Genomic DNA, 14308 nt, shown 5'->3' on the forward strand with positions numbered 1-14308 from the left:
TTGGGTCATTACCTTTGACCCCCTCTGCAGAATAGTGCTCCTCTGCTGTAGATCAACTGTGCATGAGACACAATAAGATAGTTAATATTATGCATTACATTCGAATGCCCTCCCGGTAACAGTTCGAGATGCTACCTCAGTAGAAGCATTTAAGTCTCATCTTAAAACTTATTTGTATACTCTAAACCAGGGGTAGGGAACCTATGGCTCTAGAGCCAGATGTGGCTCTTTTGATGACTGCATCTGGCTCTCAGATAAATCTTAGCTGACATTGCTTAACAAGGTAAGTAATGAAAAATTCCGCTGGTAATCACAGTGTCAAAAATAACGTTCAAATATAAAACATTCTCATGCATTTTAATCCATCCATCTGGTTTTTTCCGCACCTGTTCAAGAAGTCGCATTAATGGTAAGAAGTATTTTATTTATTGTTGGTTAGTTTCAGAATAACTATTAGGGTGTGGGGGGAAAATCGATTCGAATTTGAATCGCGATTCTCACGTTGTGCGTGCGATTCAGAATCGATTCTCATTTTTTTTAAATCGCTTTTTTTTTCCTTTTTTATCAATCCAACAAACCAATACACAGCAATACCATAACAATACAATCCAATTCCAAAACCAAACCTGACCCAGCAACACTCAGAACTGCAATAAACAGAGCAATTGAGAGGAGACAGGAACACGACACAGAACAAACCAAAAGTAGTGAAACAAAAATGAATATTATCAACAACAGTATCAATATTAGTTATAATTTCGGCATAGCAGTGATTAAAAATCCCTCACTGACAATATCATTAGACATTTATAAAAATGAAAAAAGTGTCACAGTGGCTTACACTTGCATCGCATCTCATAAGCTTGACAACACACTGTGTCCGATGTTTTTACAAAGATAAAATAAGTCATATATTTAGTTTGTTTAATAGTTATAACACATTTACATTATTGCAATCAGTTGATAAAACATTGTCCTTTACAATTATAAAAGCTTTTTACAAAAATCTACTACTCTGCTAGCATGTCAGCAGACTGGGGTAGATCCTACTGAAATCCTATGTATTGAATGAATACAGAATCGTTTTGAATCGGAAAAATATCGTTTTTGAATCCACAATCGCGTTGAATTGAAAAATGTATACATTATCGAATGGTGACCCCAAGAATCGATATTGAATCGAATCGTGGGACACCCAAAGATTTGCAGCCCTAATAACTATGTTATTGAAAAGAATAAGAGACTTATTTCACTCTACAAATGCTGCTCTTACTTAAAAAATACACGCATTTAGTTGTATTCAGTCTTAAAAAAAATATATGGCTCTCACGGAAATACTTAAAAAACATTTGGCTTGTATGGCTCTCTCAGCCTAAAAGGTTCCTGACCCCTGCTCTAGACCAGTGGTTCTCAACCTTTTTTCAGTGATATATAAATGGGTTGATAAATGGGTTGTACTTGTATAGCGCTTTTCTACCTTCAAGGTACTCAAAGCGCTTTGACACTACTTCCACATTTACCCATTCACACACACATTCACACACTGATGGAGGGAACTGCCATGCAAGGCGCCAACCAGCACCCATCAGGAGCAAGGGTGAAGTGTCTTGCTCAGGACACAACGGACGTGACGAGGTTGGTACTAGGTGGGAATTGAACCAGGGACGCTCGGGTTGCGCACGGCCACTCTACCACTGCGCCACGCCGTCCCCTGTGAACATTTTTTTTTAATTCAAGTACCCCCTAATCAGAGCAAAGCATTTTTGGTTAAAAAAAAGAGACTCGGATGTAAAATACAGCACTATGTCATCAGTTTCTAATTTATTACATTGTATAACAGTGCAAAAATATTGCTCATTTGTAGTGGTCTTTCTTGAACTATTTGGAAAAAAAGATATAAAAATAAGTAAAAAATTGTTGAAAAATAAACAAGTGATTCAATTACAAAGATTTCTACAAAAAGAAGTAATCATCAACTTAAAGCAGCCTCTTTGAGGATTGTAATAGATATCCATCTGGATTCATGAACAGAATTCTAAACATTTCTTCACAAAAAAAGAAATCTTTAACATTAATATTTATGGAACATGTCCAGAAAAAATCTAGCTGTCAACACTGAATATTGCATTGTTGCATTTCTTTTCACAGTTTATGAACTTACATTCATATTTTGTTGAAGTATTATTCAATAAATATATTTATAAAGGATTTTTGAACTGCAATTTTTAGAATATTAAAAAAAAATCTCACGTACCCCTTACCATACCTTCAAGTACCCCCAGGGGTACACGTACCCCCATTTGAGAACCACTGCTCTAGACCAGTGGTTCTCAACCTGTTTTCAGTGATGTACCCCCTGTGAACATTTTTTAATTCAAGTACCCCCTCATCAGAGCAAAGCATTTTTGGTTGAAAAAAAGAAATAAAGAAGTAAAATACAGCACTATGTCCTCAGTTTCTGATTTATTACATTGTATAACAGTGCAAAACATTGCTCATTTGTAGTGGTCTTTCTTGGACTATTTGGAAAAAAAGATATAAAAATAACTAAAAACTTGTTGAAAAATAAACAACTGATTCAATTATAAATAAAGATTTCTACACATAGAAGTATCATCAACTTAAAGTGCCCTCTTTGGGGATTGTAATAGAGATCCATCTGGATTCATGAACTTAATTCTAAACATTACTTCACAAAAAGAAATCTTTAACATCAATATTTATGGAACATGTCCACATATCCCAAGTGGAGGAGTTCAAGTACCTGGGAGTTTTGTTCACGAGTGGGGGAAGAGTGGATCTTGAGATCGACAGGCGGATCGGTGCGGCGTCGTCAGTAATGCGGACGTTGTGCCGATCCGTTGTGGTGAAGAAGGAGCTGAGCCGCAAGGCAAAGCTCTCAATTCACCGGTCGATCTACGTTCCCATCCTCACCTATGGTCATGAGCTTTGGGTCATGACCGAAAGGATAAGATCACGGGTACAAGCGGCCAAAATGAGTTTCCTCCGCCGTGTGGCGGGGCTCTCCCTTAGAGATAGGGTGAGAAGCTCTGCCATCCGAGAGGAACTCAAAGTAAAGCCAGTACTCCTCCACATCGAGAGGAGCCAGATGAGGTGGTTCGGGCATCTGGTCAGGATTCCACCCGAACGCCTCCCGAGGGAGGTGTTTAGGGCACGTCCAACCGGTAGGAGGCCACGGGGAAGACCCAGGACACGTTGGGAAGACTATGTCTCCCGGCTGGCCTGGGAACGCCTCGGGATCCCCCGGGAAGAGCTAGACGAAGTGGCTGGGGAGAGGGAAGTCTGGGCTTCCCTGCTTAGGCTGCTGCCCCCGCGACCCGACCTCGGATAAGCGGAAGAAGATGGATGGATGGATGTCCACAAAAAATCTAGCTGTCAACACTGAATATTGCATTGTTGTATTTTTTTCACAGTTTATGAATTTACATTAATATTTGGTTGAAGTATTTTTCAATAAATATATTTATAAAGGATTTTTGAATTGTTTCTATTTTTAGAATATTTTGAAAAACTCTCACGCACCCCTTGGCATACCTTCAAGTACCCCCAGGGGTACGGGTACCCCCATTTAAGAACCACTGCTCTGCTGCATATCAACTGTACGTGAGACATAATAAGATAACTGATATTATGCATTACATTGCATTCTGTGTATGGTTAATTAAATACATGTATTTTATACAACTTAATATTGTATACGGCAGTGGTTCTCAAATGGGGGTATGCGTACCCCTGGGGGTACTTGAAGGTAAGCCAAGCGGTACATGAAATTTATTTAAAATATCTTAAAAATAGCAACAATTCAAAAAATCCTTTATATATTAATTGAACAAAATATGAATGTAAGTTCATAAACTGAAAAGAAATGCAACAATGCAATATTAAGTGTTGACAGCTAGATTGTCTTGTGAACATGTTCCATAAATAATGATGTTGAAGATTTCTTTTTTTGTGTGAAGAAATGCTTAGAATTAAGTTCATGAATCCAGATGGATCTCTATTACAATCCCCAAAGAGGGCACTTGAAGTTGATGATTACATCTATGTGTAGAAATCTTTATTTATAATTGAATCACTTGTTTATTTTTCAACAAGTTTTTTATTTTTATATATATTTTTTCAAATAGTTCAAGAAAGACCACTCCAAATGAGCAATATTTTACACTGTTATACCATTTAATAAATCAGAAACTGATGACATAGTGCTGTATTTTACTTACCGTATTTCCTTGAATTGCCGCCGGGTCGCTAATTAATTTAAAACCTCTTCTCACTCCGGCACTTACCAATGGCATGCAGTAAAAATTTGAGTGTGATGTAAACTTGGACCTTAAATCCTACTAAATAGCTCTTAATCTTCTTCCCTTTATGCAATTTCAAATTAACGGTAATGAAATCAGCGTTCTCCATTTTGAAAATTATGACAGGGGAAGTGTCACTTGTGACATCACGAGTATGACCCGGCGGTAATACTAAGCATGCGCTAATTATTTCGCGAAGCGAGTTTGACCCAGCAGTAATTCACAGCAGGCACATACTATATGCCCTGCGGCAATTCAAGGAAATACGGTATCTCTTTTTTTCAACTAAAAATGCTTTGCTCTGATTGGGGGGTACCTGAATTAAAGAAAATGTTCACAGAGGGTACATCCCTGAAAAAAGGTTGAGAACAACTGGTATATCTAGTTTTAGTCCGAAGCATAGACAAAGACGCTTTAAAATGATTTATTTGTAGTTATCATTGTCTAACATGATGGTTTTTACAAACAAGTTAGTGAGGCCTTCATCCTGGAGAGACAAAACATTATAGGGAGTAAATAAAAGTATCTTACAGTTTGAGGTATGCAGAGTAGCTTACAAAATAAAGTATGACTCACGAACATACATGCATGAAACATTTGATTTTTAGTGTTTTTCTCTTTTGGGGCTCTTCTTGTCCAGTCTTTTGCGTTCAGCTGTCAATGAATGGATGGTCGTTAAAAATTGATATGACCATGGACTATGGACCACACACACACACACACACACACACACTGTGACATCATCATCGCCGGCTATGACATCATCACTTCATTTGATTGCATCAGCTCTTTCATGAAAACATGAATTAAAAGTTATAAGTGTCATGTGAATTTATTGAAATGGAGGCCTCTTGGTGGCCTCATAATAAACACACATACACGCACGTGCACATGTATGTTGAGTGTATTGGAAGTCACACACAAAAAAAGGTTAAGAAAAAATTGAAAGCAAGTTGAGTCCCTTCTCCTCAGACAGGAAGTAAAGAACAAGCATGCCTCCACAAACGAGACGCAGACGCTGCACAGACACACAAACGTCATTACTTGGTTATAGCCCTTAGTGTGTCCCCCTCGCACACTCACACGCACACACGTGATGTCGCAGGCATCCACAGGGGGGCGGTGTGCACAGTCCCATTGGTGGCGTTGCTGAGGTTTAGATGAGGTCAGGGGTAATGTTCCAAACTACAAAGTTCTCCAGTAGGTTTTTGCAGGATGTGGGCCTTTAAATGCTTCTTCAGACGTCAGCTATCACGCCAGCTAGCAATGAATCACTAAGCAGCGATAGGATGCAGCTGTGTCGCTAACGAGTACAAGAAGTTAACAGGACGTGGTTGTGGGGTTCTGGCGCTGGTGTCGTTGTACTTCTACGCCACCAAACATCCGAAAAGGAACTTTGGAGTTTTTACAACATGGCGGACAAAACTGAAGAGTTGGTTTCTTTGAATAGCGGGGTGGGGGCCGTTCTCTCTGCCCTTCGTCTTCCGTACTCGTCGTCTCACACGGTTACTTCGTTCTTACTCCCAGTCCGGAGGGCGTGGACTCCCCCTCCACCGCCAGGGATGAAGTGGAGCTGCTCGATGGTGTTCTGACGCTTGTTGGCAAAAGCCATGCGGCGGGTGTTGGGGTGGCCCCCCATAGAGCCCGCTCCGCCGTCCCAGCCGCTGTGCACGGCCACATTGCGCTCGTGCTCGTGGCCGGACGTCGGGTGGGAGTTCATCTTGATCATATGGTGGCGGTCCATGGAAGGCGTGACGCAGATGTTCTGCTGCGACTGGGCCTTCTGGTGGTGGCTCAGGCGACCCATCGTGGGCACCATGCTGCCTCTCTCCGCTCCCGCCATCAAGCCCATCGCCATCAGCCGCTCATCCAGGTGATCGGGAGACACCAGTAGCCGCTCGTGGGATCTGGAAAGACACATTGTTCGCATGATGGACTTAAAGGCCTACTGAAACCCACTACTACCCACCACGCAGTCTGATAGTTTATATATCAATGAAGAAATATTAACATTGCAACACATGCCAATACGGCCTTTTTAGTTTACTAAATTACAATTTTAAATTTCCCGGGGGTTTTGTCCTGGAAACGTCGTGTAATGATGACGTGTACGCAAGACGTCACAGGTTTTTAGGAAGTGTGAGCGCTGCACACACACACAGCTAAAAGTCGTCTGCTTAAACAGCATAATTACACAGTATTTTGGAGATCTGTGTTGCTGGATCTTTTGCAATTGGTTCAATTAATATTGGAGAAGTCACAATAGAAAGATGGAGTTGGGAAGCTTTAGCCTTTAGCCACACAAACACGGTGATTCCTTGTTTAAAATTCCTGGAGGAGAAAATTTACTATGGACCAGAGCGCGGTCAAGCGAACATGAATCAAGACGGGATGTCAACCGGCAGTTTTCGGTGAGAAAATTGTGGTGAAAAAGTCGCTTCTTACCGGAGAAAAGCTAAGCTTGTGTCGTCCATAGCTGCTCTTGACTCCCCTGAGACACTGCGCGTCAAGACACCCGTGGAGAAACCCTTCTGACTATCAGGTACTATTAAACTCACTAAAACACTAGCAACACAATAGAAAGATGAATGATTTCCCAGAATTATCCTATTAAATGTGTCTAAAAACATCGAAATCCGTCCCAATGCAATCGCGTTTTTTTATTTACTTTTTTTTTTTCCTAGTCCGTCGCTATCAATATTCTTAAACACGAATCTTTCATCCTCGCTCAAATTAATGGGGAAATTGTTGTTTTCTCGGTCCGAATAGCTCTTTTTGTTGGAGGCTCCCATTAAAAACAATGTGAATATGTGAGGAGCCATCAACATGTGACGTCATCGTCTGTGACTTCCGGTAGAGGCAGGGCTTTTCTCTTAGCACTGAAAGTTGCAAACTTTATCGTAGATGTTCTGTACTAAATCCTTTCAGCAAAAATATGGCAATATCGCGAAATGATCAAGTATGACACATAGAATGGACCTGCTATCCCCGTTTGAATAAGAAAATCTAATTTCAGTAGGCCTTTATGTTTAGTGACAAAGCGTCCTTCTCACCTGCGGAGTGTCTGAGAGGTGGAGTTCCTGCTCCCGCCAATCATGGCCTTGTAGTACAGGTGCTGCTGGTTTTTGGACAGGCAGGAGGTGTTGCCCTCACCGAGCGCCAGCAGCTGGTCCTGCGAGCGGACACGGCGCGGCGGCCGGTCAAAGCTGGAGCCTGTGTAGTGTGTCTGCACAGGCAGCGGGTACGGGTTGGGCGTGGAGGGCGGCATGTGGAGGCGAGGCCGCGAGCCGTTGAGCGGCAGCGTGCCCCTGGAGCCCAGCGTGTAGTCACCCCCCCAAGGTAGGTGGTGCTGGGAGGAGTGGAAGGAGGGCGGAGCGTTGTTGGAGCGACGCTTGGCAGAATAATAGCCAGAATATTCATCCAGCTCTTTTTCTGAGGGGAAAAACAATAAGTTATTTACAACAACTGCCTTTTACATCAGTGCAACACAGTGGTTGGAACAATAACACAGCCATCAGTCAATTAACTAGTCTAAAATATCAAAATTAGAACATCCATCCATCCATTTTCTACCACTTGTCCCTTTTAGGGTCACGGGGGGTGCTGGAGTCTCTCAGCTGCTGTCGGGGTACACCCTGGACAAGTCGCCACATCCTCACAGGGCCAACACAGGTAGACAGACAACATTCACACTCTCATTCACACACTAGGGCCAATTTAGTGTTGCCAATCAACCTATCCCCAGGTGCATGTCTTTGGAGGTGGGAGGAAGCCGGAGTACGCGGAGGGAACCCATGCAGTCACGGTGAGAACATGCAAACTTCACACAATTAATGTATATTTGTTCATCTATGACAGGCACAATTCAAAGCTCTTCCACTAGATGGCAGAAGACACATAATTAATGTATGTTGCCGTTCATATAACAGAAAAAGTATTTTTTGCTATGAGATTTTTCTAATGTAGGATATGTGCCTTGTCTCAATAAAGATTGGGAAGACCTGATATATATTATGCTTTCATTTTGAAGATATACAGTGGGGCAAAAAAGTATTTAGTCAGCCACCGATTGTACAAGTTCTCACACTTAAAATAATGACAGAGGTCTGTAATTTTCATCATAGGTACACTTCAACTGTGAAAGACAGAATGTGGAAAAAAAATCCAGGAATTCACATTGTAGGAATTTTAAATAATTTATTTGTAAATTATGGTGAAAAATAAGTATTTGGTCAACCATTCAAAGCTCTCACTTATGGAAGGAGGTTTTGGCTCAAAATCTCACGATACATGGCCCCATTCATTCTTTCCTTAACACGGATCAATCGTCCTGTCCCCTTAGCAGGAAAACAGCTCCAAAGCATGATGTTTCCACCCCCATGCTTCTCAGTAGGTATGGGGTTCTTGGGATGCAACTCAGTATTCTTCTTCCTCCAAACACGACGAGTTGAGTTTCAGCTGCTTTATGTCGTAACATTACTGACAACTTATTTGAGTACAAAATACTTCTGACAACTAAGTGACTGCTGAAACAGGAATTTGTATTTACAGAAAGTCATGGAAAGTCCAACACTAGTACGAGTAGGTGCAAGGCACCGTCTGGTGGTGAATGTAGGGAAACGAAAGGTGAAGTTGCTGACAGGCTAGTCTTTTTACAAGTTCAGATTGCTATGGACACGCAACTCCTACACGGCAAAAGTGACGCAAAAGTATCGTGTAAAAAGACAGCCTATCAGGTTTATTGCTTCACATGAATCTGATTATAGACACACACATTTTTTTGTACACACACACAACTCTTAGTTAGCCCACACAGGTTGTATTACACGCATACACAAATATGATTAAGAACACACTCTTTCATGGCAAAATTGTAGCAAAAAGCCAAGTGTAAAAAGACTGTCTATCAAGGTTTCCTGCTTCACTCAAATCGAGTGGCGGGCCGTGCGTTTCCCACCTAGGCCTTCAGTGATGTCCGACTTTAATGATTACCTCTCAAAATACCATAATTTATGTCCCCGCATGACCATTGCTGGAGAAATACTATACATGAACACATTTACGCCCTACTGGGCATTGATTCGCATTAACAGTGTACAAAACGAGTTATTTTCTGGCGCATTTAAAAATCAATTAAAACACATTAGCATATAAAACATATCTTATGTGGTACTGTCAAAATTAAAATTGCAAAAAACATATTAAAAGTGAAAAAAATATATATTTGAACTCACAATTTGTAGCAGCTATTCGACGCCGTATAAGCCAGTGGTACACCTCGTCGCCGGCTTATTCAAGAGGAAGAGGCGAGCATTTCCCCATTTCATTGCCAGAACAGCTGAGCTAGCTTCCGGGGTTGGTCGACATGGTCTCACAAGATGAAGTTTCTCTTTAAATATCCTTCTTGAAAATGGCCTAGCAAATATATATCTGCCACCTGATCAACGTTTTGTTCTCCTTCTCTGCTTGCTGCTAAATTGAAACTTGTGAATGGACACTCACTTTGGAATGACAAGTGAGTATCCAATCACAGTCCTGTTAACAAGAGATTACCTAGATAGGCTACTGTCAATAACTTGTGATCTGATTGGCTATCGCAACTTTCTTTCAACTCTATGTGTTCTCAAACTCATCCGCTAACGGTCCCGGTGAGTATCCAATCACAGGACACGTAAATGTGACATTCAACGTGAGGCCAGCTAGAAGGCCTTTACTGACAACAACTCGTGATCTGATTGGCTATTGCAACTGTCTATCAACTGTATGTCCCCATTCACTTACAGTGCACGGATGCCCGCATTGTTGATTCTGAAGGCCTCGGGCAGATTTGGTACAGCATGGCAACATAAGCTAAAAAAACAGCACTGGTAGGAAGGAGCTTAATATGAAATGAAGAGAATATAAATACTTTTAGATATTTAGGGAAAGTAAATAAAACAATTATTGTATCATTAATTATGATCATGATTTCTGGTTATGTTTGGTCAGAAGAGAAGGCCTTACTGGCTTCACCGTACTTGTCAGCATAAGAGTACTTATGCACTCGAAATGCGAGGTGTAAGTACGGAGGTGCGCCAACTGAGACACAGCATGTGATGATGTTGCATGGCTCCTCCCCCCAACACACTGGGGACACAGTGGGGTTACACGTCCAAACCTTCAAACGAATTGTGGATGGTTTGGTAGACAGGAAGCGAGACAAGCTCGTTCAAAGGCAAATATATTTATATAACAAGCCTCATGCGGACTGTTGGCTTTCACCTCAACACTGTTACACGCACACACATTTATCACTGGCCCCTGCCCCCACCTGCAGTCCTCAGCAATCAGTGGGTGAGAGATGTTTCCTGTCAAGGCCCATCCAGCCCCTCCCCCTTCTTGCCTCTTCCTACACCCAGCTGACTCCTCCGCCCATCTTTTCATCCACAGGATGACACATCCTCCGTCCTCATAAACATGTAAAAATATGTCATATTTCCCACCCCGACTCACCCAGCCTCTTCAGCGAACTGTAGCGGCTGATTTCGGGCTTCATGGCGGCCTCGTAGGACGGCGGCAGCTGGGCCAAGTTGTGGAAGGAGTGCGAGAAGGAAGCATGGCTGCTGTTGTGCCTCATCCCCCCGCCCATGATGCCGGCACCGCCGCCACCTTTGCTGCTGCTTGCTATCAGCTTGGGGCCGGACGAGAGCTGGGGGGTGTTGTTCATGCGGGCCCCACGCTCTAAAGATACAGACAAGATTGACAGAGTGATGAACAGGAAATGTCTCCTGGCAGCTCCGTGGCAACCACACTATGCAGACGTGTGCAGTCGCATTAATGCAGCGTGTGGATCGATACATACTAAAATGATTGCTTATGTAAGATCAGCAGTGTGAGGGAGGGGTGCTGTTTTGCAACATGTATACTTATATTCATTACATCACGCACTACACACACACACACACACACACACACACACACTCAGGTAGGTGCATTGTCAGTGGCGGGGCTATACAACATTAAAAATAAATCTTAGCACACTTAGTCAATGACTTGATCAAAATGACACAAGTGACTATTAAGAATTGCGTAACGGTGTTAAGGGTAATTTTCCGTCTGGCAGCCAGAAGAAATCGATATCTGCTGACAATTTTGTATTGCGATCTTGTTAAGATTACAGCTGGACATGCTGCTCTTTGACACTAATGGCCAATGAGAGCCCATGATGCTGCCGTTAAGTGTCTCTCCCTCTCTCACACGCACACACACGCACGCACGCACACACGCGCACACACACACACACACACACACACACACACACACACACACACACACACACACACACACACACACACACACACACACACACATTGAGCAGGGACAAAAAGCAATGCTAGCTTAGCGCTCATGTGACGTGAACAGAATTATTTATATATATTTTTTTTTTACATTGACTACAACAAGTACACTGTGCAAACTAGGGTAAGTGCACAACACTTCTTTCAAGTGCATAAGTGTGTTTACACAAAATGGAGGGCACTGCAGTTTCGAAATGGATGCACTTACAAACGATATGCAGTATACTTGTTTAAGTGTACGGACGGATAGGGATAGGCAACATGGTCTTAAATCTATAGTGTGATATATATTAAAACCATTGGCGAAAATGATATATATCACAATATATTATTTGGCATATCAATGATAACGGAACCCCCTAATTAGGCAACTAAAGTATGCTGTAACATAGAGTGTCATATCCGGTTGTATAATTTTCTCAAAAATATTATCAGTCTTCTCGCTAATTGACTGGTATTGTTTGGTTACCTTCTGTTGTAACATGGATCTGTCTACCCTTCTGTTCAAATATAATAAGCATTTATCCTGCTGTTGTTTGGACATTAGTTTTAGGCGATCTGAGAAATTGTGGTCTTGGTCAAATACCAAGTAATTACAGGGTCAGACCAGTGCCAATACTGACACCGAAATGTTTTAAGATACTTGAATGATTACATTTTTGATTACAATTATAATCAGACAGGAGGGTAGCCACAAAGGGAGGTCACCCCGGCCCGGGCTTTGGAGCGGGAACCTGGCGGAGCCTCCTCAGCGGCTCAGGATCGGAAGCGCTCAGTTTATGCTAAGAATTTCATTCTGATCACCACCAATGAGCGTGCTAAACATATGTGGGCTTTAGGTTTCCCCAGTCCGGATAAGTCATGGTTGTTAAAAATTGACAAGACCGTTTGCAAGGGGCAACTTTTTGGTGTCCAGTGTAGCATGTTTAGTTACTCCTCGTCCTCTATAGGGATGACACTTGTAAGAAAATTACTGTATTTGCTGCTTTGGAGGTGAGGATTACAGATTTTAAGTGGCTTTCCTTTACTCTGAGAACGTGGGGTTCCTTCGCTTGTCGCAGTCAAATTTGACACGCTACAAATTTGTCAAAGCTGCAGTAAAATGTGTCATTAATATGCTTTATCATTACATAATGATAGTATTTAAAGTTATATCTATAATATTTATACCATCGATCCATTTTCTTCCGCTTATCCGGGGTCTGGTCGCGGGGGCAGACTTCCCTCTCCCCAGCCACTTCATTCAGCTCCTCCCGGGGGATCCCGAGGCGTTCCCAGGTAACCCGGGAGACATAGTCTTCCCAACGTGTTCTAGGTCTTCTCCGTGGCCTCCTACTGGTCGTATGTGCCCTAAACACCTCCGTAGGGAGGCGCTCGGGTGGCATCCTGACCAGATGCCCGAACCACCTCATCTGGCTCCTCTCAATGTGGAGGAGCAGCGGTTTTACTTTGAGCTCCCCCCGGATGACAGAGCTTCTTACCCTATCTCTAAGGGAGAGTCCCGCCACCCGGCGGAGGAAACTCATTCCGCCCGCTTGTACCCATGATCTTGTCCTTTTGGTCATAACCCAAAGCTCATGACCATAGGTGAGGATGGGAACGTAGATCGACTGGTAAATTGAGAGCTTTGACTTCCAGTTCAGTTCCTTTATCACCACAACGGATCAATACAGCGTCCGCATTACTGAAAACACTGCACCGATCCGCCTGTCAATCTCACGATACACTCTTCTCCCACTCGTAAACAAGACTCCCAGGTACTTGAACTCCTCCACATGGGGCAAGATCTCTTCCCCAACCCCGAGGTGGGACTCTACCCTTTTCGGGCGAGAACCATGGACTCAGACTTGGAGGAACTGATTCTCATCCCTGTCGCTTCACACTCAGCTGCGAACCGATCCAGTGAGAGCTAAACCAAACTGGATCCCCTCAACACTTTGACTGCGCCTAGAAATTCTGGCCATAAATAATATGAACAGAATCGGTGACAAAGGGCACTACACTCCTCAGCCTTCCCAGTAAGGTCTATTCAGGTGTACTGGAGAGGAGGCTACGCCGAATAGTCGAACCTCGGATTCAGGAGGAACAGTGTGGTTTCCTCCTGGTCGTGGAATGGTGGACCAGCTCTATACTCTCGGCAGGGTCCCTTGAGGGTGCATGGGAGTTTGCCCAACCAGTCTACATGTTCTTTGTGGACTTAAAGAAGGCATTCGACCCTGTACCCCGGGAAGTCCTGTGGGGAGTGCTCAGAGAGTATGGGGTATCGGATTGTCTGATTGTGGCGGTCCGTTCCCTGTATGATCAGTGTCAGAGCTTGGTCCGCATTGCCGGCAGTAAGTTGGACACATTTCCAGTGAGCGTTGGACTCAGCCAAGGCTGCCCTTTGTCACCGATTCTGTTGAAATTCATATCGTTTACATAGAGAATTGTCTTTAATAATCCACCCCAGATGGATGTATTCTATTTGAGACACTATCGAGTGTGCAAATTTTGACAGTGTAGTGCTGTCCAAAATCCATTTGCCGGATATGACGAACGCAACATTCAACTTATTCTTTCCTTTTTAGTGGTGAATTGCAACTACTTCAGTTAACCCCTTTCCTTCTGCAACACAGGGAAGGTGGCACTTACCGTTTTGATGAACTGCTT

At 42.9% G+C, this 14308-nt stretch overlaps 1 protein-coding gene across 6 annotated transcripts in view; it reads right to left on the reverse strand.

Annotated features, from left to right (window-relative positions):
* Positions 1 to 4778: 4778 nt before the first annotated feature.
* The window catches only part of LOC133557711 (protein shisa-6-like), a 61131-nt gene continuing 51601 nt past the window's right edge, over positions 4779 to 14308 (reverse strand). For 5 of the 6 annotated variants that reach the window (XM_061908417.1, XM_061908416.1, XM_061908415.1 and 2 more), the window contains 3 exons: positions 10815 to 11042; positions 7376 to 7754; positions 4779 to 6229 (listed from right to left, as the gene is read on the reverse strand). In XM_061908417.1, coding sequence (XP_061764401.1) covers positions 5821 to 6229; positions 7376 to 7754; positions 10815 to 11042 — 1016 coding nt within the window. In that variant the 3' untranslated portion in view covers positions 4779 to 5820. The remainder of the gene's footprint in view (positions 6230 to 7375; positions 7755 to 10814; positions 11043 to 14308) is intronic. The other variant, XM_061908420.1, reaches the window with a different exon arrangement.

This window comes from Nerophis ophidion, linkage group LG08 (assembly GCF_033978795.1).
Source record: "Nerophis ophidion isolate RoL-2023_Sa linkage group LG08, RoL_Noph_v1.0, whole genome shotgun sequence".
In the NCBI taxonomy this organism is placed as follows: Eukaryota; Metazoa; Chordata; class Actinopteri; order Syngnathiformes; family Syngnathidae; genus Nerophis; species Nerophis ophidion.